Source organism: Vigna unguiculata, chromosome 1, assembly GCF_004118075.2.
Source record: "Vigna unguiculata cultivar IT97K-499-35 chromosome 1, ASM411807v1, whole genome shotgun sequence".
In the NCBI taxonomy this organism is placed as follows: domain Eukaryota; kingdom Viridiplantae; phylum Streptophyta; class Magnoliopsida; order Fabales; family Fabaceae; genus Vigna; species Vigna unguiculata.
In genome coordinates this window covers 42,019,745-42,044,770 of record NC_040279.1, presented here as the reverse complement: position 1 = coordinate 42,044,770, position 25,026 = coordinate 42,019,745, and the positions used below count along the sequence as shown (strand labels likewise).

At 35.1% G+C, this 25,026-nt stretch overlaps 1 protein-coding gene across 1 annotated transcript; it reads left to right on the top strand.

Moving 5' to 3' along the window:
* The first annotated feature begins 874 nt into the window (after positions 1–874).
* Positions 875–24,164, top strand: LOC114184993 (mediator of RNA polymerase II transcription subunit 13). Its single transcript, XM_028072453.1, has 22 exons — positions 875–1,153; positions 2,052–2,125; positions 2,200–2,339; positions 6,324–6,410; positions 6,534–6,621; positions 6,703–6,783; positions 9,214–9,291; positions 9,371–9,447; positions 9,588–9,666; positions 9,754–10,086; positions 10,860–10,919; positions 11,340–11,583; positions 12,171–12,431; positions 14,259–15,626; positions 16,558–16,801; positions 16,876–17,023; positions 17,392–17,479; positions 17,614–17,692; positions 18,091–18,386; positions 18,614–19,682; positions 20,326–20,697; positions 23,216–24,164. Exons 1-22 carry the CDS (start codon positions 1,028–1,030, stop codon positions 23,782–23,784), a joined length of 5,961 nt encoding a protein of 1,986 aa, XP_027928254.1. The 5' UTR covers positions 875–1,027; the 3' UTR covers positions 23,785–24,164.
* The last annotated feature ends 862 nt before the right edge of the window (positions 24,165–25,026 follow it).

Below are 25,026 nucleotides of genomic sequence, written 5' to 3'. Positions count from 1 at the left end.
GACCCGGCTCATTTAGAATCCGGCTCATCTGGGTTGAACCTGTGGTGAGCCGGGTTGACTCACCAACCCGCAGATAAAAGAGTTACACAAGTGTTTTTTATTAAGTTGAGCTTTACATTTGGGTCATGTTAGGTTTTTTTTAACCAACACATAAATAATTTGTATTTTTTTTATTTTGGTTTTTATTTGGATTGTATTAAAGTTTATTTAGATTTTAATTAGAATTATAATTTAGTTTTGACTTAAAATAAAATAAAATAAATTGTATTTTCTTTAATTAAGTGAACCCGTGAGCCAATTCGTTTAACCCGCTAACCCGTGGTGGGTCGGGCCGGGTTCGAATTTTTTTGGCTCGTTAGAAAGTGAACCGGATAGGGTTGACTCACTAAATCATCATCCCGTTGTGGGTCGAGCCGGGTCGGGTCGGGTTATCCGTTTTGACAGCTTTAGAATTAATTGTTGATGAATAAAGAAAAGAAAAAAAGATAAACAATTATATAGAAAATAAGTAAAAATAACCATTAATTTTAAAAAATTTAATAAATAATTATATTATAAAGGATAAAATTGATATTATGAAATATAGACACAAAATAGAAAATCCTCTTTATAGATTATAAAAATAAAATGACATAAAAGAATGTAGACTCAAAGACACATTATTATAAATAAATTAATATATTTAATCATAGAAATTAAATTATTTTAAAATACTAAATTAAGCTTAATAGTGTTGTGTCTATTTCCGCTAGTAGCATTGCCTTAATTAAAAATCACATTTTTCTTTTTTCATATTGGTTTGAAGAAAGATTTCCTATACATGATATTTTGTTAGCTATGGATTTCATTGTAAATATGTTTTGTTATTAAATTATATTTTTCACCCTGTGCGATAGAAACAGTCGGTGGAATCAGCGGTGCAGTCTGAATCAGATTCGGAAATTTCAAACGGAATGGGGTGCTTTTCTGGTTGGTTTGTGCAGGAGCAGAAGCACGTAAACGATTCATAAACCCTCGTCCTATTTTTATGAGGTCGGAGTCTGACCCAAACATAAACAGATTCGCCGTATCTCCTTTGCAGCAAAACCCTAATTCAAATCACCGAAGCCTTCATAGCAATATTGCAGTTATGTGGACAAATGTTTTCAAAATCGTAAGTTTTTTACTTCTCACTTTTGTTAATATGATTTATTTTGTTTTACCTTTATCCGTTAGCTGATCTTTGTGCTGTGCTCACATCATGAATAAGTTTTAACTCGTTTTAGTACTAAAAGTATTGCAAATTATCACATAATCCCTCTTTTTAGTGAACCCATGTAATTTTATTCTAGACATGTTGTATATGTTTGCAGCGGGACGCTTTAACACGACCAGTTTTTATTTTAGCTCATTTTTTTTTCCCTATTTGATCCAATAATGCAGTCGTGGTTTTTCCAATAAGTATAACAATGGTTGACTGGAGAATCTTTTGACCGTAACTGGAAAGAATCTTTGTGCTGAAACGTAAAGTTTACATGCTTTGGCCTCCTTCTACAACGGATGGCCAGTATCAGTATCTGCCTGCACAGGCTTATAATTATGTTGATGTTGCTTGGATTAGTGAATCACCTGATCCAAAACTCGACTTATATATTGGATTTTATTTTCCTTTGATCACCATGAGTAAAACAAGATGAAAAGGCTCTTCTGGATGCAGGGATAACTAATTTTGTGTATGTTTAATTTCTCAATTTTATCAATCAGTGGCATGGATGTATATCTGCCTCAGGTTTAGCACCTTTTCCATAAAATAACCAAGTTAAAACTTGTTTCTTTTGTGAGAAAGATGTCAAATAATAAGAAAAGAACCTGCTGGTCTAATCAGAAATCTCAAGATCAAATCTTTCATTTCCAAGAATAACATCAATATTATAACTGGGATCCTTTAGCTACAACTCAAAATGTGCTTTGGATAACTTTTACCGTAAAATATATCCCTAGCTGCTTCACTTCTTTTATGAATTGCTTCCATGTCTTCTTATGTGTGTATATATTGTTGGAAAATTGTACAGGGAAGTTTGCATCAGATATCATGGTTCCAGTTTCATCCTCATGAACCTGACCTAAACCCTCTACCTGACAAAAGGTTAGATCGAATTCATTTTCTTTGGATTTGGTTCCTTGGTTTAATAATATCGAGGCTGCCTTCTGTTTGAACAGTGTAAAAGTGGACCAAAAGGATGCCGCAAATTTACTGGTGCTTTCATCACATCTACAGCTGCAGAAGGAGGGATTTCTCAGCACATGGACCAATTCCTTTGTTGGACCTTGGGATCCATCCCAGGGCTTGCATAATCCAGGTAGTGTGTTTATATAAACATTTTTACACTTTCCAATAACATAAACCCGAGAGATAAAAATTATAGGATTGACATTGAATTCCATTTAAAACAGAAAAAAACATGCTAGTAGATTGCTGACTTAGTGCTTTTGTGATCATTTGCAAGTTTGTGTCTTTTTACAAGTGGGATGGAAATGGTTACCTATTTTCTAGTTACCTAACACTTTGTTTGGAGTGGGAGTAAAAATAAGAACAAAAGGATAAAAGGAAAGACAGTTTTCTCTCAGTGTTTTGCGCTCCACAACACCATTTTGGTGACGAGTGTGTGGACAAATGAGACAATTGGTGATGCCATGAATGGCAAGGAATGATTTAAAAGATCTAAACTCACCACCCCAGTTAGTTTGAATACTTTTAATTTTAGTATCAAAATGCAGTTCAACATGATATTAAAAGTTTTGAAAAACAGAATAGGTTTCAGATTTTAATTTAAGAGGGTAAAGCCACGTAGACCTAGAAAAGGCATTGACAAAGGATACATAGTACAGGTAACTAGCAGTAGAGGGGACATGGGATGGTCCCTACAAGTCACTAAAATTAATTGAAGTGGTTGTTTGTAAACAGTGGTAGAAGTGGATGAAGGTAAACAATGAGACTTGCCAACACAACAAGATGAACAAGAAGCCCAAGTTTTTATTATAAAAAGGAACATTACATTGACTCATTACAAGTTTTAATACACTGACATTAGGATGGCCTAATTTAGAATGCCATAAAGTGAGAGACATAAGGGAGATGGAACAGTTGTGGAACACAACAACAAGAGTGTTGGTGGACAAAGCGGTAGAAGGATTGTATTAGAGAGGAGCATAATAGTTGTGAATTTGAAGATCGGAGAAGGAATATAAGCCATCAACTCCACCAAATCCTTGGAGAAGGATTTCATGGTTGGCTTGAGATGTGACAGTATAATTGTGAGGAAAAAAATTCAAAATAAACACCATTATCAAGAGTAAATTGACGAACACTAAGGAAATTTTTGGTGATAGATGGAGCAAGTAGTAAATAATGAAGATTGAAAGTAAAAGATAAGTGGGTAGGATGACAAAGAAGTCGAGCAGATGCAAGAACATTCAAACCTTCACAATTGTCAACATAGATGTGATCATGACCATACAAAATGTTTAAACTACTGAATATTTTGGGAGTAACCAGTAACATGAAAAGAGGCTCTAAAATCAAGGATCCGAGAAATGGTGTTCTAGGAGTGGAGGAAGAAGCGAGCATGGCGGAGGCAGACCAGGGAGGGGCAGTGACCAGAGTAGGAGTCTCTGAAGACAGAGGAGTGGTGGATGTGGGAGGAAGGTGCATAGGTTGATTGGTGGCTGAATCATAGAGGGCTAGTGTTATCGGATGACGAAAAAATATCGGAGATGCCAAAAATCCTTTATAAATTTATTACGATATTCATTACAGATTATAGTGGAAACATTTGTTCAAAAGAAATATAATATATACATTATTAAAAAATTACAGAAATATAATTGTTATGCAAAAGTAATGATATTATGTCTAGAAATTCAAATATAGAAGTGAAGAAGGAAAGAAAAATTTAAGAACATGGTGGCATTTCACAAAAAATAAAAACAGACATGCAATCAGCCAACGACTGCGACGATTGGCAATGACAACTGACGTGGTGCGTGGTGGTGAGTGGGGCAAGGGGCATTGGGTTGAAGGAGAAGAAGTTTAGGTGTTATTTGAATATTAGGTTAAATATAAAGATTTTATTGGGCCATAAATGACCCAATTTCTATCTAAGTTGTTATTTGGGCTTTAAACCCAATAGAACACACAAAAAAAAGAACTAATCTCTTGTGCCTAAACTAGGGTCTTTTCACAAGCGCTTGAAGAGTCTTCTTCTCCATGTCGTTGTTGCCTCAACTTGGTTTCCTTCTCCGCCTTTTCTCCCATAGCCATTTTGCATCCACTATCCGTTATCCAAAAAGCGGCCGTCATGGGCCGCCATGAAAAACCCGCATTGCCATCGCCATGTTGTGGCGGCAAAAGCTAGAATTGCCATTGATTTCCAGCATGGTATCGTCATCACCAATTTTCGATAACACAGGAGAAAACCAAGGATTCATGTGGTTTAAAAGAGGGATCAACATGGAAGTGGCAAACATTAACATTGTGAGCATATTTGAGGCAAATCAGGAATTGGAAATTTGCAAAGAGACCACCACGACCGACATTACGACCATGGAATTGTTGAGCACCACCACAAACAAAGAAGGAGGAAGAATTGTTGCATTAAGGGGATGGATGATCTTGAGAACTAGAGTAATGGGATGGAGCAAAAACTGAGGAGTAATTGAGGGAAGGAAGAATTGGGGATTTCTAGTGTCTTTGAGTGTCGACATTACGACCATGGAATTGTTGAGCACCACAATAAACAGAGAAGGAGGTAGAATTGTTGCATTAAGGGGAGGGATGATCTAGAAAACCAGAGTAATGGGATGGAGCAAAAATTGAGGAGTAATTGAGGGAAGGAAGAATTAGGGATTTCTGGTGTCTTTGGGTGCAGGCTTCATGAGCAAGAACAAGAGCCTACACCTTAGTAATGGTAGGAGTTTCAAATTTACTTTCAATCACTGAAATGACAACAACATAGTCTGGCGGAAGACCCTTAAGAATAGCATCAATATATTCAGCGGGTTGAACAAGACAACCAATGCCAGCCAGTTCATCAACAATGGACTTGATTCGACTTAAGAAGTCGTGCATGGACTTGTTGTCAAGAGACTACTTTCGAAGATAAGTACGAAGTTGATGCACACAGGCTTTGGTTTGAGTAAAGAAACTTTCATGAATATGCTTCCATACTTGATAGGAGTGAACAACACCAAGAACACGAGATAAAACTTTCTTGGGGAGGGTAGATTGCAACTAGCAAGCAAAATTTGATCCTGGACTTCCCATTTCTCATAAGAAGGATTAACTGTTCCATATTCACGATCACCATCATTAAGGAAACAAGTAGGTATGATGAGATTGATGACAAACCGATGGAGTTTTTGAGCGTTGATGATAGGTTCAAGTTGTTGCTTCCAATGAAGGTAGTTAGAGTCATCAAGTTTTTTGACAACAGAGGTTGGAAAAAACTGGGACGGAGATGGGAGGGAATAGGAATTGTGATTGGCCATTGTGGATCATCAGCCAACTCTTGATATCATATTAGAGTTTGGACGAGAAAGATGAAAAGAATATGTGAAGGCACTAATATGCAGTTGCGTAGCTATTTAACATTTGTACTGTATATTATTGTTAAGAAAAACCGTACTTTGAGTTCTGTTCTGCCAGCAGAACTTATAGAAAACAAAGATGTGTTACAGGGCAGTTACTTAAGGTTACAAACCAGTGTAACTTCCGAGAATTACATATAATTTAGAAAATAAAATAGACAAAGCCCTGATAGGATAGGACAATTAAATCAAACAGCTAATATATAACACTAATGAAGGATAATAATAGATTTACATGGTTGTTAATTTTGTAGAAAGTCGAGAGGGACAAAAATATGTAATCATGTTAAATATTTAACTGACATTTAAACCTTTGCAATGTAACAAATATAGAATAAGGATATACATGTCATTTTGCTACTTTTCTTCCGTTTCTGTTTTCTTTCCTATCATGAGGTGAGAATAATTATAGATTTACATGGTTGTTATTTTGGTAGAAAGTCGAGAGGGAAAACATATGTAATCATGTTAAATACTTAACTGACATTTAAACCTTTGCAATGTAACAAATATAAAATAAGGATATACATGTCATTTTGCTACTTTTCTTCCGTCTGTTTTCTTTCCTATCATGAGGTGAGAATAATTAACACAAAATCAACCGTTATTTTTTTAATGCTTTTGAGCTTTCCAAACATTCAACTTTTTAATTCTTCCAAATGATTGCAAAATTTCTTCCTTCTATATTTAACAAGCAGACGAAAAGATTAAGCTGTGGCTTTTTCTTCCGGGGCGTCATTCATCTGTTGTCGAGACTGCTCAGCCAGCAGTATCCAGATTAAGAGGTATCATGTTGAACTGAACCCTTTTGATGGTTATATACTTTCCCTTTAAAGGTTATTGGATGGTGTTTTTCTTACTTGTGTTTACTGGTTATATGTTTACATGGGATTTTGTTTATATTCAAGTTGTTGCTTCTGGACTTTGGTTGGCTCCTGGCGATTCAGAAGAGGTTGCAGCTGCTCTCTCTCAAGCTTTGAGGAGTTGTATAGAAAGGTTTTTTCTTTTCTCTCAATACCTGAAAGTGAATTTAATATTGATGTCACATCTGTCATTTTATCTTATTGAATTTGGCAGGGCTTTGCTTGGGTTATGTTACATGAGATTTGGAGATGTATTTTCAAAGTTTCATCAATTTCAAAGTGAAGAACTGTTCAGGTATGTTCTTGCTATATTTAGATTTGTTGTAATATAACCTAGTCCAGTCACTGCCATTGGAGGCTATTATTCTTGTATTCTTATACAGATCATTTAGTTAACTAGCTTTTGTGTAATATGTAAATATAAATAGGATATTTTGTAACCACAAAAGTCGTTTACACTTCATTAAAATCTTCAGTTTCTATCAAATATTTGTCAATTGTCAATTTGTCAATCTTCATCTCTTAGAACACAAATTGAGAACCTACTCATATGTTGCTTTCTGTGGTTTTCCATTGATCCCAAACTAAAGCCTTTAGGAAGACCTGTTATGATATTTAGACTAAGACCACGGTCCATCCTAATGATATTAGGAAGACCATTGTTTCCAACATTATTTTTGGGATGTTGGACATGTAGGAGCATTTCAGTAAGCCTGATCTTTTTTGTTGATCTTGCTACTCTCACGCTCACTAATAATGCCGAGCAACATGTTGACCAATACAGCAATTTTTCATAGTTCTTGCTCTTCTTGATCTTCCACTTGGGCTTGATTTAGTTTATAATTTGATACTGCTTGGCTCCACTATTTTTGTCTATGATATTGTTTGTGAACAGCTGTTGGGCACTTGCACTTCTTTACTACTGATGCCTTTATACTCTTACTAGAAAGAATTAATATAAAAGAAAGAAGATTGTCATTCAATTGATTCATTTGAAACAGTACATAAGTCTCTATTTATAGAACTCTAACCCTAAAGTAATAATTACAAGGAGATCTCTAGAATCTTCTATTAGCTTCAGGTTAGCTTCTAGTAATATATTTAATATTCTTCCAACTTCTAGTAATGCATTTAAGATCCTTCTTACAACAATCCCAATCAATCTGGTGAATGGATATCTATCATTCCCAGCTTACATGTGAGATCATGAAATCGTTTAGTGGGAAGACCTTTTCTAAACAAATCTGCTAGTTGAAGCCTAGATGGGACATAGGAAGTAGTGATAAGACCACTGTCCAATTTCTCTTTAATAAAGTATCGGTCTATAACTATGTGTTTGGTCCTTTCATTCTGAATTGGATTGTGAGCAATGCTAATAGCGGACTTATTATCACAATAAAGGATTATAGGTTCTTCACATGCCATTTTAAGATCATTTAGAATAATTTTCAGCCATAACAATTCACACACCCCTTGTGCCATAGCTCGAAACTCAGCCTTTGCACTAGACCTTGCAACAACATTTTGTTTCTTACTTCTTCAAGTCACGAAATTTCCACCCAAAAACATGCAATATCCTGTAGTAGATCTCCTATCCATGACAGTCCCTGCATAATCTGCATCAGTACACACTTCCATTTTAAATTTTTCATTTCTCTGGAACAATAATCCCCTCCCTGGACTTGTCTTCAAATATTGAAGGATTTTGTTTAGAGCTTGTAAATGTCTCTCCTTTGGATCATGCATGAACTGAGTGACGACACTCACAGCATAGGCTATATCCGATTTAGTGTGAGCTAAGTAAATATGCTTCCCAACAAGTCTTTGATATTGGCCTTTATGCACATGAGAACTGCCTTCATCCCTCCCAATTTTATGGTTTTGTTCTATAGGAACTTCAATGGTCTTGCAATCAATCATACCTGTTTCTTTGAGAAGATCAAGAACATACTTTCTTTGGGAGATAAAGATGCCTTTCTTCGACTAAGCTACTTCTATCCAAGAAAGTACTTCAACTTTCCTAGATCTTTCATATCAAATTGGGCAGCAAGCTTTTCTTTCAAGATTTGTTTCTCATGTTCATCATCTCCAACAATCATGTCATCAACATAGACTAAGAGTAGTGTAAGTTTACCTTTTTAGGAATGCTTGATGAACAAGGTATGGTCACCCTGACTTTGTCAATACCCCATGGAGATCATAACATGAGGGAGTCGACCAAATCAAGCACGGGGTGACTGCTTGAGTCCATACAAAGCTTTCTTCAACCTACATTCTTTATTCCCTTCTTCAATAGGCCTAAAACCTGGGGGAATTTCCATAGACTTCTTCATCTAATTGTCCATGCAAGAAAGCATTTTTCACATCAAATTGTTGTAATTCCCAACCAAAGCACACAACCAATAAAAGAATGATTCTAACTGTATTCATCTTTGCCACTGGAGCAAATGTCTCCTCATAGTCAACACCATAAGTCTGAGTAAATCCTTTAGCTACTAACCTTGCTTTGTAACATTCTAATGTACCATCAGATTTATACTTTACATTATAAACCCATCTGCATCCTATTGCCTTTAGCTACTAACCCACCAAAGCTGGTTAACTGGACAATGTAATTTGTATGTAATGTGTATAATCTAGCATGTTAAATGACTGTGACCATTCTATCTTTTATTTATATATTTTATAATTTGAATTTGCTATTGCACATTTCTGATACTTCCAGAAGAGGACAGCCTGCAGTTGAGTTTGCCTTTGCTGCAACTGAGGAAGCCATCTTCATACATGTCATAGTGTCTTCAAAGTAAGATGGTGTTATTTCTCTTTTTTTCAATATTTTATCTAATATTGGAATATTAGGTATTTTCCCTTCTTTGTTTCAGGCATATCCGGATTCTTACGACAAGTGATTTGGAAAAAGTATTAAAACATTCGATGGAGTCTACATGTAGACTTCCAGGTTGGCATGCTCTGTGCACATAGAATTTTGTTGGTTGAAAGTCATTTCTAAGGGTTCCTAGCAATATGAAAACTTCATCTTCGTTTTCTGGTTGGCTTTCCTTGACACCATTTTATTTTACTTGTACATTTTTGTTGTAGTGATTGTTTCTCCTCATGGAATGCGTGGCAGTTTGACTGGTTGTTCTCCAAGTGATCTTGTCAAGCAAAGTTATTTCAGGTCCCTTTCATTCCCTTTCATATAGACATTTGATATATCAAGATATCACCCATGACGGAATTTTTTTTTTCTTTGTATTTCTAATAGCAGTTCTACCAAATTTAGGGTGTCCAATGGAATTATAGGTCTACCATATAATGTTTCCCAGGGTGTTGGTTGCCAGCTGAGGGGGCAAAATTGTTATGTTGAAGTGAGTCTGGGCTTCTCAAGATCTGGAACTGACAACTCTTTGCTGCCAAACAAAATTAGTGCCAGGAATTTACCCACACTTCATGTTGCTGAGTCCCCTATTACGGGACGAAGTGATCACAAGGGATCAGCAGAACACTTGTCAGATTATGAGAAAACATTTCTGTATCCAGCTGAGGCAGTGCTCGTGCCAGTTTTACAAACATCATTAGCGAGGTCTTCCTTGAGAAGGTATTTATGCTTCTATGTTATCTTACTTTATGTTCCCACTTTCTTTGATTAAGTGTAGCTGGTTTCCCTACTTTATTGTTATTACTATAATAAATCAATGATTAATTTAAAGAAAAAGTTTATCTCGCAAAGTGTAAGGAAATTTGAAAATAAGGGATTATGCACATAAAAATGAAAGGAATATTAAAACAAGAAAAAAATGTGAGTGAGGCAAAATTGCCCGATCCCTGCATTCTTGACTTCCAATGGAGGCTAATCTCTCTGAATCATATCCAAATCAGCTACATAGAAAACAATTCTACTCAACATTACTGCTGTTATGCACGTGATATGTGAACCAAATAGTAGATTATAATGAACAAGAGTGATTAATTTCTCATGATGGTGTGGTTCACTATCATGATATTTAGCAACATTACTCTGTTTCCAATTGAATAGCAGTAGGGAGCATTGTGTTCCATATATGTAACCTCTATGTATGTAATCTCTGTTTTGAACTATTTTATATGTTTTCAGTGTCCTCCTTTGTTTTTGGTACAGTACAATAATCTTTACTTGTTTTCATTTTTACTCATCTATTTTTGTGCACATATTTTTACTCTATTAACTGGTTTCACCCAAACCGTAGTTAATGCTGTCACTTTAGCTGCAACAAATTTATTTTTCTCACATGACTATGATGTGTTTATTGTGATTGTCCTGTCATATGAGCCATTATACTTCAATTCATAAAAGAGGCAGGCTCTGACTTATCTTTAATGTGAAACATACAGATTTTGGCTGCAGAATTGGATGGGACCATCTCTTCCCAGTTCCTCTTCCTTTATTCACTGGTTTGTGTTCTCTCTATCACTCTTTGCATGTATGCACGTTTTTGCCTGACATGTTTCTTGATTCTTACGTCTTTGATTTTATAAAGTTTAGTTGTGAATCCTGTGCTACTTCTGTCTTCTACTGATGGCTGTCTAGCATACAGTCACTAGGCAGCCAATTACTTTTTTTAAAAAAAGTCACAGATGTTGTTCTTTCTGCAATTTTTATTATTAGTACTTCCATTATTTTCTACTTTAATTTTTTTCAAACAAAAACAAAATGTTGTCAATAGGTTTTTTCATCAACTTTATCTCTCTTCTATTCATCTTCGAAACCTTTTCCTTATAATTTATTGGTTAATTTCTTTAGAACATAAATATGTTTGAGTACAATTGTTCTGGTTTAGTTAAAGCCTTAAATTTTTCTTCTGCCTTCTGCAGTGCTGGTAATGAGGATTGTTGTGAAGATCCTTGGATTGAAATCAATGGAGCCCGTATGCAAAATAGTTATGATAGTAGTAGCAATAGCAATAGTAGCAGTATTAGTAGCTTAAGTGCCAGTTCTAGTGATAGTGATTACAAGACTACAGGTCCAAGTGAACTGGAGGCAGATGCTGATTCTTTAACTTGTAGACAGTCTATGGTGTCTTCTGCTGATCAACTGGATAGTGATGGCCCCAAATTGGTATTTCATTATTTATATTTGAAATTATAATTGAATTTTTATTTTACTATAGAAGAAAGATTTTCAAGATGAGGAAAAGAAGATCATGAAGAACTTATAAGATATTTGATCTTCCAGAAAGAAAAAAAGAGAAGAAAACCAGTTTAACGTAGCTATCCAATTACTATGCATATCTGCGAGGGACCTCTTAAAAGTCATGCATTAAAGAAGAGCACATTGCTGAATCTTATCCCATGTATCAGCATCCATAAATATGTGAACACCAACCTAACCAAATGAATCAGACAATAGCATACACCTAAATGTATTGTATTAGATGCATGGCTTAGAAATACTGGTCAGTGCAGTTACCATGCCCTTAGGTCCTTGACATGATACACATGCACTAGAACATTTATTTTAAATTCAATTGCAAAACGCAAGTGTTGCAGTACCCTTGCAACATAGTGATAGACATGCTTCTCTATCCATTGCCTAACTAAATACATTTTTAGAACATGTAATGAAATATATTAATTTGCAGTATTTTTCTTAAAAATATGAAAATGTTCTTTCACAATATTTCATGCACTCTTATTTCTCTGCAGGGCTCTAAGAGGTCTCGAACAGGGGTGACAGAGTCATTAAGTACAGCCACAAACATTCCGGTGCAAGATACTTACATGTCTGATTTTGGTTCTGTTGAAGTGAACAATTCAGCTATTACAGGAGTAGGAAATGAGCCTATTGGGTCTTACTGGGACTGGGATGATGACGATAGGGGCACGGAAATGGATATTCAAGCCCTTTTATCAGAATTTGGTGATTTTGGTGACTTCTTTGAAAACGATGTCTTGCCTTTTGGAGAGGTATCTGAATGTTAATACTGCAATTTACAGAGGATTTCTGGTTTTGATTTCCACTTTTTTCTGCTCTAATCCTTAGTTTTACTGTGAGCCATTGGGTTGTGACTACCATTACTAAACAGGTGCATTACACATTTAAACACTTCAATTGTAAATTAGACATCCAAATAGGTCATGTGCTACTCCTCTATAATTATGCATTTTGTTTGTTCTAGCAGTTTGTATATTGGAACGGTACAAATAAAATAGATACAGTACACACTACACTTTTTGATTTGTATGCCTTACAACAATATGGATCTCCTCGAATATGAAGAGGTTTTGAAGATCCTTATTGCATTAATGGAGTTGTTTAGTTTGTTCTATCTTCTATTGTCTTTGTTTCAGAGTGTAAGGTGTTTTCCTATTTTATTATGCCTGGTCTTGTCTTTCTTACATGTGTCTGTGAGTCATGTCATGAATTTTGTTTGGTTTTGTAGAATTGTATATGTTCTGAATGTATTGTGTGTATAATGTAGACCACACAATATGTATTTATATTATTGAATAGAATCAATTACAATAAAGACACTTAATAATTAGGAATCAATCACTCTAATTTACGAGATTATGTAACGGTTGATTTCTTAGAAATCTGTAACAGCTGATTATATTCTAACACTCTCGCTCAAGTTGGAGCATATATGTCATATGCACCAAGCTTGTTACAAATGTACTCAATCCGAGGGCCTCTAAGGGACTTTGTGAATACGTTAACCAACTGATTGATAGAGTTGACAAAATCAATAGTGATTTCACCAAAGACACGTTTCTCGAACAAAGTGACAATCAATTCCAATGTGTTTGGTTCTTTCATGGAAGATTGGGTTTGATGCAATGTGAAGTGCAACTTGATTGTCACAAATAAGCTTTGTTTCATGGATGTCCCCTACTTTTAGTTGTAGTAATAGTTGCCTAAGCCACGTAAGCTCACAAGTGGCTGCTGCCATAGCACGATATTCTGCACTAGATCTAGCAACTATATTTTGTTTTTTGCTTCTCTATGAGATAAGGTTTCCTCTGATAAGAACAACATTAATAGCAAAAAGAACAAAGTAATTTTAGGTGCAAGTGTGCTTGCTTATGGAGAATAAATTTAAATTAAAAGGACACCTGAGAATATAAAAGACAAAATCTAGGGTAAGATTAGAAGAATGTTGTGTTTGACTAATGCCATGAACTTTTATTTGAGAGCCATATGCCATGGTAATAGAAGGTAAAGAATTCAAATAAATAGACTTGTTACCAGACATATGGAACGAACATTGGTAGAAGTAACTGTAGAGGGGGTACTTGATTGTGAGCTTTCGGAATCCATGGGAAAAGTACCTGAAATGGACTAAAACGGGTACTGTTCACCCAGAAAAAAAATGAAGAGAAAAAATTAAGATCGAATATATGTTCTGAATGTATTGTGTGTATAATGTAAACCAGACAATATGCATTTATACTATTGAATAGAATCAATTACAATAAAAACACTTAATAACTATGAATCAATCATCCTAATTTACGAGATTATGTAAAGGTTGATTTCCTATAAATATGTAACAGCTGATTATATTCTAAGAGGTTTATATCTTGATGATTCTTTTTTAAATTAAAATTTTGATGTTAGATTTGTTTGATTGTATAGATTGTATACTTTTCCGGTGTTTACTCATAATATTTTTTTAACTGCTGAGTACTTCAAATTTATATGCTCCCCTCTTTATTTAGTATTCTTGTTCTTTTTCTTTGCTTCTTAGTCTTATATCCCAGTTTCTTAATCTGTGATAATTTTTCTGACAGCCCCCAGGAACAGCAGAATCTCAGGCACTTATGTTTTCTTCCCCAGATTATGGAGATGTCAACAGCAGTCCAGGTGGTGTGATAGATGTTCCAGATCAAATGCTTTTACCTGTTGGGTTTCCTTCCTTTGAGAGCTTTAACCCCCCTCCTTCAACATCCGTAGAGGAATTTCTTAACAAAAGTCAAGATAACTTCAATAACTCTATGTCCTTGGGTCCGTCCAATCATTCTCAGATGTTGTATACAAGGGAGTTTGATCATATAATGAAAGCTGAAGCAATGATGACATTTGCTCCTGAATTTGGTGCTGTTGAGACCCCTACCTGTGAGCTATCTACAACATTATTCAGAAGCCCATATTTTCCAAAATGTCGTAAAGCAGAGAGTTCAAATTCAAGTTCAAACAATTACTTATATGGTGCAGCACCACCCTCTTCTCCTTGCAATGAAGGATCGGAAGGGAAGAATGGAATGTCTGTCAACACAAAAACAGGGGCTGGAAAACATGATTCTAGTACAAGTCTCTTCTCAAAACATTACTACACATTTGTGGAAAGTAGGGAAGAAAAAAATGATAAAAGTCTTGTCGTATGTAATGATGATAGCATTACTAAATCTGACGGGATACTGCCACTCTCAAACATTGGTTCTAATGCTATTGTCAAGTCTTCCCTTAGGAAGACAGCTGAAGGCACCCATGAACCAGAGCATGTTCTTCTATCTGCAAAAACTTTGTTGGCTACTGATATCACATGTGTTATGTTGCAAGCTTCCGTGTGCAGATTACGTCATACTCTCTTATCTTCTGGTAACCTAATGCCCGGTTTCAGTAGGTCAACCGGGGTTTCATTTTTGAATCAGCTTCCTAGTGACCCAAATACAGCAACAGACAATATATCTGCCAAGTATGATGTGAAGAAGAAAGAAAATATACCCATTCGAATTGCAGGTGATATTGATGGAGGAATGCTTGATGGTCACCTGAATGCCCCTGTTGGTGTTTGGCGCACATTAGGATCTTCAAAAGTTATAAAATCTTCAAATTCACCTAACATGGAAATTGGTCCTTCTTTTTCTCACAGTTCTTTCAACGAAGAAGGTATTCTTTCATATGGTCAAAGGAAACCGCTTCAGGAGCTCCTTGATGGGATTGCTTTGCTTGTCCAACAAGCTATTTCCTTTGTTGATCTGGCCTTGGATGCAGATTGTGGTGATGGTCCGTATGGTTTACTTGCAATGCAAGAACAGTGGAGGCGTGGATTCTGTTGTGGCCCTTCCATGGTTCATGCTGGCTGTGGGGGAACTCTTGCCTCTTCTCATTCGCTGGACATTGCTGGCTTGGAGTTAGTGGATCCACTTTCTGCCGATGTAAGCTTTTACCGTTGTTAGCATTAGAGATAGAGCCTAAAATAAGTACTTGAAGGTGGCAATCTTCACCTACAAATTGAATTTGAGGGATTGAGTTAAGTATAAACCCACATTCTAGTATCATAGACTATCCTAAATCCATTAAAACAGTTACCAATCATATCATCCACGTACCAACCCCCATAGTGTTGGGTGTGAGGGGGAGATTCGAGAAAATTCCCCTATCATGCATTAGAGATAAATCTTAAAAAAACTGCGTAAGTGTGAGCAATTTCACTTTACATACCAGTTTAGAATTGAGTTTGACTTAAACTCACATTTTTATTTACACGTAACCTTTTTACTGTAATATTCATGTATTAATTATAGTATTACTATAATATTTGTGGTATTAATAATAGTATTACTGTAATATTTATGGTATTAATAATAGTATTGGTTGTTATTAGTATTAGAAAGATAATTAAAAATCACTACTTCCTTGAGATACATAATACATGGACCTCAGCTAAACACACCAAACTACTTGAAAGTAGTAATCATTAAATGCTTCTATTTCTAACGAGATAAGATGTTGATCCTCTTATGAAATATATGATCTGAGTTTTGTTTTCTGTTTTTATATTGACTCCTTCACGTAATATTGTCACTAATATAGTTTTATGAGTTTGTTTTATATTTTTTGTAATCTCGTGGGGTTGCTTATTTTAAAACTTTAGGCTAATAATGGTCAATGGGGTTATTAATTGTTTTTATATTGACTCCTTCACATAATATTCTTAATAATCTAGTTTTATGAGTTTGTTTTATTTTTTGTTGTAATCTCGTGGGGTTGCTTATTTTAAAACGTTAGGCTAATAATGGTCAATGGGGTTATTAATTGATTTCTGCTCCATTTTTTATACTTATATCCAGTGTTTTAAATTCTCAGGTTCATGCATCCACTGTCATCAGTTTGCTGCAGTCTGACATAAAAACAGCTTTGAAATCTGCTTTTTCTAATTTGGAAGGGCCATTATCTATAACTGACTGGTGCAAAGGATGCAATCCATTGGTTGATACCGGAAGCATAGTTGATGGAGTCTCTGTTGAATCGACCAATAATGAATGTAGAGATTCTTCAGAACCAATGAGTCCATCCCAATCATCTGTTGGTGGATCTTCCAGTATTAAGGGTAGAAGTTTGCGTTTACATTAGTGATGGGAGTTTTTTGTTCATGATGCTAATACAATTTGGTTGGTAGTGCAGTTTCCAACATGATGGATGGTGCTAAGGTGGATGAGATTTCTCAAAGGAGACCTGGCCAGGATTTATGCAGTACAGAGTCAGAGCAGCAAACATTTTCCCGACTTAAACCTACTCTTATTGCTCTTCCATTTCCTTCTATACTTGTAGGGTAGGTATTCATTTTGTCATTTGGGCTTAAAGAGGAGTAAGTTAATACATGACTGCCTGGGGTTCGAGCCTTTTTATAGTATTTGAGTTTTTGATTCAGTTAGTTGAGTATTAATCCCTATAATTACGGGATATGTTTTTTGTATTTAATTATGTATAAAATAGACATTGATTGATCTCTCTTGGTATTTGGCCGTAAACAATTTCAGTTCTTTATTTTCAAGTGCTAAAAATAACCCATTAGATTAATCACGTACTTATTTTCTGGTATATTGTCCGTGTTATATTGCACATGATAAGATATATCTGGTACTGTAAAGTTTGGTATTTAGTTAACCACTGATACGTAGCATGTGACATGTCTAATAGGTATCAGGATGATTGGCTCAAGACATCAGCAAACTCCTTGCAGCATTGGGAAAAAGCTCCTCTAGAGCCCTATGCTCTACAGAAACCTGTAAGTTCATTATCACTAATTGCTGCTGTTATTAATGTAACCTTCTCTACCACATATCCTGACTTATTTACCCAATGGGTATGAGCTTAAGAACATTCTTTCATTAATATCGTGATATGAATTGTTGGTTGTAGATTACGTATCATGTGGTATGCCCTGACATTGATCCCCTTACTTCTGCTGCTGCTGATTTTTTTCAACAACTAGGAACAGGTAAATAGTGGTAATTATGATTCAATTTATCTATGAAGACTATTTGATGATGTTTACAAATTGCATATTTGATACATATTATGGTATATCTTGGTTTTAACATTTTTTTGTATTTTATCAAATTAATTATCATGTATTAATGACGGTAAAAAGGGTGGAAGAAAATATGAAGAAACCAGAGTTGGATGTAGTGGCTATTTGAAGTGCTTTGAGGATTACTTGATTCTGGTCTTTTCTGTTTGTTGTTATAATTGAATGTAACTGTAGCTGATTGCTGTGTCAGAGCTTCTCTGCTTCTAGATTTTTATGCATTGTGACTGCTGTTTAAGTTTCACCCTTCACTCTGGTTTTTTGTGTTGGTTTGTTCTATAGTCTTATTTTTCTTTTATTCTTTTCAGTGTACGAGACATGCAAGCTGGGTACTCATTCACCTCAAGGCTTAGGGAATCAGATGGAGATAGAGTCTTCAAAGTTGTCATCTTGTGGTTTTGTTTTACTTGACTGCCCCCAATCAATGAAGATTGAGAGCAGTAATGCATCTCTTGTTGGTTCAGTAAGTGATTATTTTTTATCGTTATCAAATGGCTGGGACCTGACTAGTTATCTCAAGTCTCTTTCTAAGGCACTTAGAGGTTTGAAAATTGGCTCGTGCTTTTCTACAAACCCCAGCGAAGGAAGTAACAGTTCGTGCTTGGTAAGTGCCTTGTTTATTGGCAAATTGTAGATTGAATGGTTATGTTCTCTAAGAGCTAATCAGTCCAAATTATGATGAGGTTTTAACAACTTGGTTGTTTGAAGCATTAATGGCATGGCACTGTTCGTTACAGAACATAGTTTTGTTATAGCATATTTCTCTAATTTGTACTGTAGATCTATGTGCATTGGTGCTTTTTGATCTCATCTTTACCCCATAACATTTAGGTAATCTATGTGGTGTGCCCATTTCCTGATCCCACTGCAATTTTGCAAACTGTAATTGAATCTTCTGTTGCGATTGGATCTGTAGTCCAACAGTTGGATAGAGAGAGGAAATCTTGCTTGCATAGTCAGGTTGTGAAGGCATTAAGTGGCTTGGCTGCTGTCGATGAGGCTTCTCCATCTAATGTTCTTGTGCTTTCAGGGTTTAGTATTCCAAAATTGGTCTTGCAGATTGTGACTGTGGATGCCATTTTCAGAGTCACTAGCCCATCTGTTAGCGAACTTGTCATTTTAAAAGAGACTGCATTTACTGTGTACTGCAAAGCTCGTCGAATTTCACGTGGAATCTCTAGTGATTTTTCTCAGTCTGCATTTTCTGGTAGATCTCATTCTGTTTTGACGCAGCTGCCTTCTCCCATCTCTGGGATGTGGAAAGATTGTGTTGGTCCTCGAATGGCAGGACATTCTCTTCCAAGAGAGGGTGACATAGATGCTAGCTTGAGGCCTGGTACGTGGGATAATTCTTGGCAGCCAACAAGGACTGGGGGGCTAAGCTGTGATCCAAGTAGAACTGGGGATATTTTCCTCCTTGATGAAATTCGTTACATGTTTGAACCCCTTTTTATTCTGGCAGAACCAGGTTCTCTTGAAAGTGGTATTTCAGTCATTGGTAGTCCCACTTCAGAATCTTCCAAGGCACTGGTAGATGACAGTAGTGGTAACTATGTACAGAGTACAAGTACAGCAGGAAGTGTGGAGTCTGCTTCAAGCACTGATGGATCTGGGTCTGATCCGAAGAGTCCTCCAAGCCTACATTGTTGCTATGGATGGACAGAGGACTGGCGTTGGCTTGTATGCATTTGGACAGATTCGAGGGGAGAATTGCTAGACTGTAACATTTTCCCCTTTGGTGGAATAAGCAGTAGGCAGGATACAAAGGGACTGCAGTGCCTATTTGTTCAAATTCTTCAGCAAGGTTGTCTGATAATTCAATCTTGTGACCCTGGCCTTGCAAGGCCTCGAGATTTTGTGATAGCACGCATTGGAGGGTTTTATGAGCTCGAGTATCTTGGTAAGGTTTCTGCCTCTGCCTCTTATCCTGTGGGTTATGTTATATGCACATCAGATTTTGGGCATGGCTTATCCACAAAATGTCATTGCAATGGCATAATTTAGACATCTAGAGTGTGAGGTTTCGTAAGAGTTTATAGTGAATAAAAAATATATTAAAATACCTATAAATAACATAATAATTCAATATTATATGATGCTGTAAAACAAAATAATAGTAATAAAAAGTAAATAAAACATTAAATATAATGTAATAGATTAAACAGTAGCACTATGAAAATATTATAAACTATTTTGAGTATAATATATGACGTGATAAACTAAATGATAATAAAAACTGAATATAATATAATAAATTAAACAATAACAGTAATAAAAATATAATAAACTAAATAATAATAGCAATAAAAAGAAATTCACAATACTGGCTATTCCTGTGTGCTATACCATTATTATGTTTTTTTAGCTGGCTACTTTTCTTTATGGGATTTAAAACAGCAAGTTGTTTGTTGGCATATATTTACATTCATCAAAAGTAAATTAGCTTTATATATACGCCACTTTAGATTGCTACTTTTCCATTTGCATCTTATGTCAACCTCTATACATGCATTGTTACCTTGATTTTGTTTTTTTTCAAACAGAATGGCAGAAAGCCATTTATTCAGTTGGTGTATCTGAGATGAAGAGATGGCCTCTGCAATTGCGGAAATCTATGTCTGATGGGTTGTCTGCAACGAGTAATGGTTCTTCTTTGCAACAACAAGACATGAGTTTGATCCCAGAACGAACTCTTCCTTCCTCGCCTAGTCCCTTGTACAGCCCCCATACCAAATCCACTGGTTTTATGAAAGGCAATTTAGGGCAACCTACTGCAAGAAAACAGCTTATGGGTGGACATTCCATGGTTGACAATTCAAGGGGTTTGCTTCATTGGGCACAAAGCATTAGTTTTGTTGCAGTTTCCATGGACCATACATTACAGCTAGTTCACCCAGCAGATTCCTCCACTCCTGGTGAGTTTTCTGTACTAGAATTATTTCAATTTCTATTTTGTTAAATTGCATTCATGAGAGTTGTTCTGATGGATGATGAGTACGTGCACCAGAATAGATGATATGAGAAAATGAAAGAAAATATAGGAGAGAAAGGTGATACTAGATTCCGAAAATTTTGCAACACAAGTTGAAATTCTGCTTGTGATAAATGTTACAGTTGGTTAAGGAAATACGGAGGTATATATTTATACAAGCTTATATCAACTGTCAGTTAACTGATAGCTGTCGCGGCCTGACAACCATCAGAAACCTTTACACACTAAAAAACACGCACATAAACGTCTGATAATAATTTCATCATTAATGGAAAGGGTTTGGATAGGGTATTATAGTATTTGTCGCAATACTCATTTGTAAACATACCTCTCCACAGGCCCAATCTTGCAGGATAACAAATTTAGTGTCAATGTCTGTGTCTTCTTAATAATACCTCGATACCCTTACCTAGATCTAGTAACCCACACTATAGCTGTGTGAAAGTGTTATGTCATATCCTAATTATAAAGTACAAGTGGAAACTCATGTCCTTGACCGCGTGTGTCCACTGTTATGTCATAATTAAAATATATATATATATATATATATATATATATATATATACAATTAAAACATTAAACATTATATTAATTAATAAAATAAAACATAAGCAGTTACAAAATGTATCTACAAAAGTAGCGGTTACTAAAAATCCTTATTATTAATGGTTAGGTAATTTTTTTACAAACAATAAAATAAATAAGATGAGTTGCATTCATAGGGGTAACATAATATATTCACTAAAATAGTAGTTACAAGAATAATATTCTTTATTAATAATTATAGATGACCATAAAAATATTTAGTTAGATTCATTCCTAACATAATAAAATAATGAAACATGAGTCTAACCTTGTCTAATAATTTTAAATTCTTTGACCTCTCAACTTGGTAGAGATTGGTGTTAATAATTTTAGGAGAACAAAATTCTTTACTTTTGTACATTATTCCAAATTACATTAGAAATTACAGAGTATGCTAGGAGACATCCTACCCATCCTGATTACAAAATGAATATAAAGATAGCGTAGAAAACAAAGGAGAATAGAATCAAACCAGATTTGAATATGGAATGTTGATTTATCTTAACTAACTAAATAAATCGTCTTCTAGAATCCTTTTTTGAAATTTAAATTTAAAATAAAAATGCGTACAACTGTCAACAGGTACATAGTTGTCCAACTTGCTTATACAGAGTTCAAAATTTGTTCTAAGAAAACCTCTTGTAAGAATGTACTCAACTTGCTACGAAGTAGGAACCAGTGATATGTATGTTCGCCTTCCCTTTCTTAAAATGTCTATCAATTTCGACATTGTTGCTCTGAAAATGTAGAACAATGTTCGGAGAAATACTAATTGTTGCCTTGTTATCATTTTACAACTTCGTGGGAAGAGTGGTAAGAAGTTTTAACTCTTAGTGAATTCCTTTTAGCCATAAATTTCACTAACTATTTATGCCATTACCCTATATTTTAACTTCTGTGTTACTGGCCACATTTTGTTTTGCCTCAACAAGTAACCAAATTTCCCTGAACAAAGTACAATAGCCAGATGTTGACTTTTGGTCAGGCATGGATCTAGTGGTCGGCACCCGTGAACTCTTCAATTTTAATATAAGCCTTGTTGCCCCATTTTCTCAAAAAGAAGTCCCCTGCTCCGAGAACTTTTTATTATTTAAAAATTCTGTAATCTTCCTCAAGATGTTCATACGGTGAGCTCAATATGATTCACTAGCCTTCCTCGTAATCTTTGGTATTTAGTGGTATCTACTAGATCACGCTTGTCTTTACTTCCAAGCTTTTTATTAGGATTTATACTCTATAGGAGTTTCTGCGTGCCTGAAACCCATCATCTCAAAATCTTTGAGAAGATCTAAAATATACTCACTATGACACAACCATTCCTTTCTTTGATCTTGCAAACTCCATCCCCAAAATTTAAGTACTTGAGGCCTTCAATCTCAAACTCAAATTCAAGGAAAGCATTCAACTAATTATTTTGTCCAAATCATCTTAGGTAATCCTAACGGTGTCCGCGTAAACAATAAGCACTACTATTTTTCATCCAAAAGAATGTTTTATAAACTGTGGTCTCTTTGACATTGAACATAACTTTGGTATAGCTACACATTCATCACAATGATTGCATTTTTTAAAGTCATTGCACCAATACACCAAAAACCTGTTTTGGCAATAAAGGAAATTCAGATTAGTATTCTTCCTCATGATTCTCAACTTAGGATTTCTGGATAAAAGTTATAATTGTAGATATATTGGCATCGGAAAATGAAATCAGTATTTCGCAAAGCTACTAAGATACACAATTTCTTTTGTAATGCTAGCTAATAATTGAATATTCATAATTAAGTAACTAATGTAAGTGTTGTAGCAAAAACTATTTGGAGGGGGAACTAAAAGGAGTGGTGGTTTGTCTATTGCAGGTTACATCGAAGGTTTCACTCCAGTGAAGTCTCTTGGTTCTACGTCTTCTGCATACATTCTAATTCCTTCTCCCAGCATGCGATTTCTTCCTCCAACAGTTTTTCAACTCCCCACGTGCCTCACAGCAGAGTCACCACCACTGGCTCATCTTCTTCACAGCAAGGGTTCTGCTCTTCCTCTCTCTGCTGGATTTGTGGTTTCAAAAGCAGTACCTTCCATGAGGAAGGATTACAGAAGCAACCTAAAGGAAGAATGGCCCTCTATACTTTCAGTGAGCCTCATTGACTACTATGGAGGTACTAACATCCCCCAAGAGAAAGTTGTCCGAGGAATTAACAAGCAAGTTGGTAGAAGTTTAAGCTGGGAAGCTAAAGATTTTGAAATTGAGACCCACTTGGTTCTGGAGTCTATTGCAGCAGAGCTTCATGCCTTGTCTTGGATGACAGTGAGCCCCGCATACTTAGAGCGGCGAACTGCGCTTCCCTTCCACTGTGACATGGTTCTAAGACTAAGAAGACTTCTTCACTTTGCCGATAAAGAGCTCACCAAGCAGTCAGAGAAATCTTGACTGCGCGTTATGTACAATGATGGTGAAAAGTGCTCATTGGTTAGAGAGGAAAGAGAACCAAACTGAGCTGAGTAGACTGTATCATACTAGATCCACTGTGATTATATGTAAATTAAGTGTAGAGGCTGATGTGTTCCAGGAAGAAATAGATTCAGAAATCGTTGGGAATGTACATGAGCTTTTCTAGAACAACTGATTTTAACACAGATTAGCATGATTGATAGAAACTGTTGATTGTAGCATAGAATACCATATTCTCTATCTTTTTAGTCTTTGGGTCTCCGAAATTTCATGTCCTTTGTAATTAGATATTGTAAAACAATAATGTGACGGTAACTAATTTTATGTTTGGCATTGGTTTGCTAGATATAATTAATTAATTCGTGGACTGACTAATATGAATCCTTGCTAGATATAATTAAAATTATGAAATTGGAATTATATGGTTATAAATATTATTACTATTATTATTATTATTATTGTTATTGTTATTATTATTATTATTATTATTATTATTGTTATTATTATTATTTTTTATTATTATTATTATTGATATCCTTACTTTTTGTATAGTTTTTGTTATCAATCTTAGTTAGGTTAATTGAAAAAATTGATTATCTCAACTTATTTTACCATATACTGAATTTTTGTCATTTTTAGATATATTGCTCTAGGTATTAAGTAACTATATCCTTGAGTTGTTGAACCGAGCTATGAAAAAAGTTATTTCAGGTAAGAGAAGCTAGTAAAAGTTAAACTACTACTAGTACTTGTTTGAAGTTATTATGATTATCTATGATAATAGATGAAATGATGACTTAGTTGTTGAAAGATTGTTTATATAATGTCTCAACTAAGACTATGTAAGATAACTTGCTATGTTGTTTATGTTTTAAATTGATTTGTCAATGAGTCACATTAATCAAATGAGAGATAATTTTAGTATAAATGTGTCATTTTATTAAGATAGGAATGGATGAATCATTTGGACCCAATTTGGGTCATTATGTTGTTCTATTGAGTTAAATTGCATAATTTGACTAAATTGCATAATTTTATTAAATTGATCGATGATATATAAGTATTGCCAATTAGACTATGTGATTTGCATTAAATTATATCTCTTTTGGTAAAAGAAAAGAGTAAAATGACTTAGACAAACCTAATTAGCTAATATGACCTATGAGAGGTGTAGGGTCTCTAAGTCTATTCAATACAAGAGTCTTTCGAAAGTAGGGTCAG

Bases quoted from the DNA above. Each gene is read 5' to 3' on its own strand.
- LOC114184993 (XM_028072453.1), top strand. From the start codon at position 1,028: ATGAGGTCGGAGTCTGACCCAAACATAAACAGATTCGCCGTATCTCCT. The intron at 2,126-2,199 runs GTTAGATCGAAT...CTGTTTGAACAG, and splicing joins AACCCTCTACCTGACAAAAG to TGTAAAAGTGGACCAAAAGG. The intron at 15,627-16,557 runs GTAAGCTTTTAC...TTAAATTCTCAG, and splicing joins TGGATCCACTTTCTGCCGAT to GTTCATGCATCCACTGTCAT.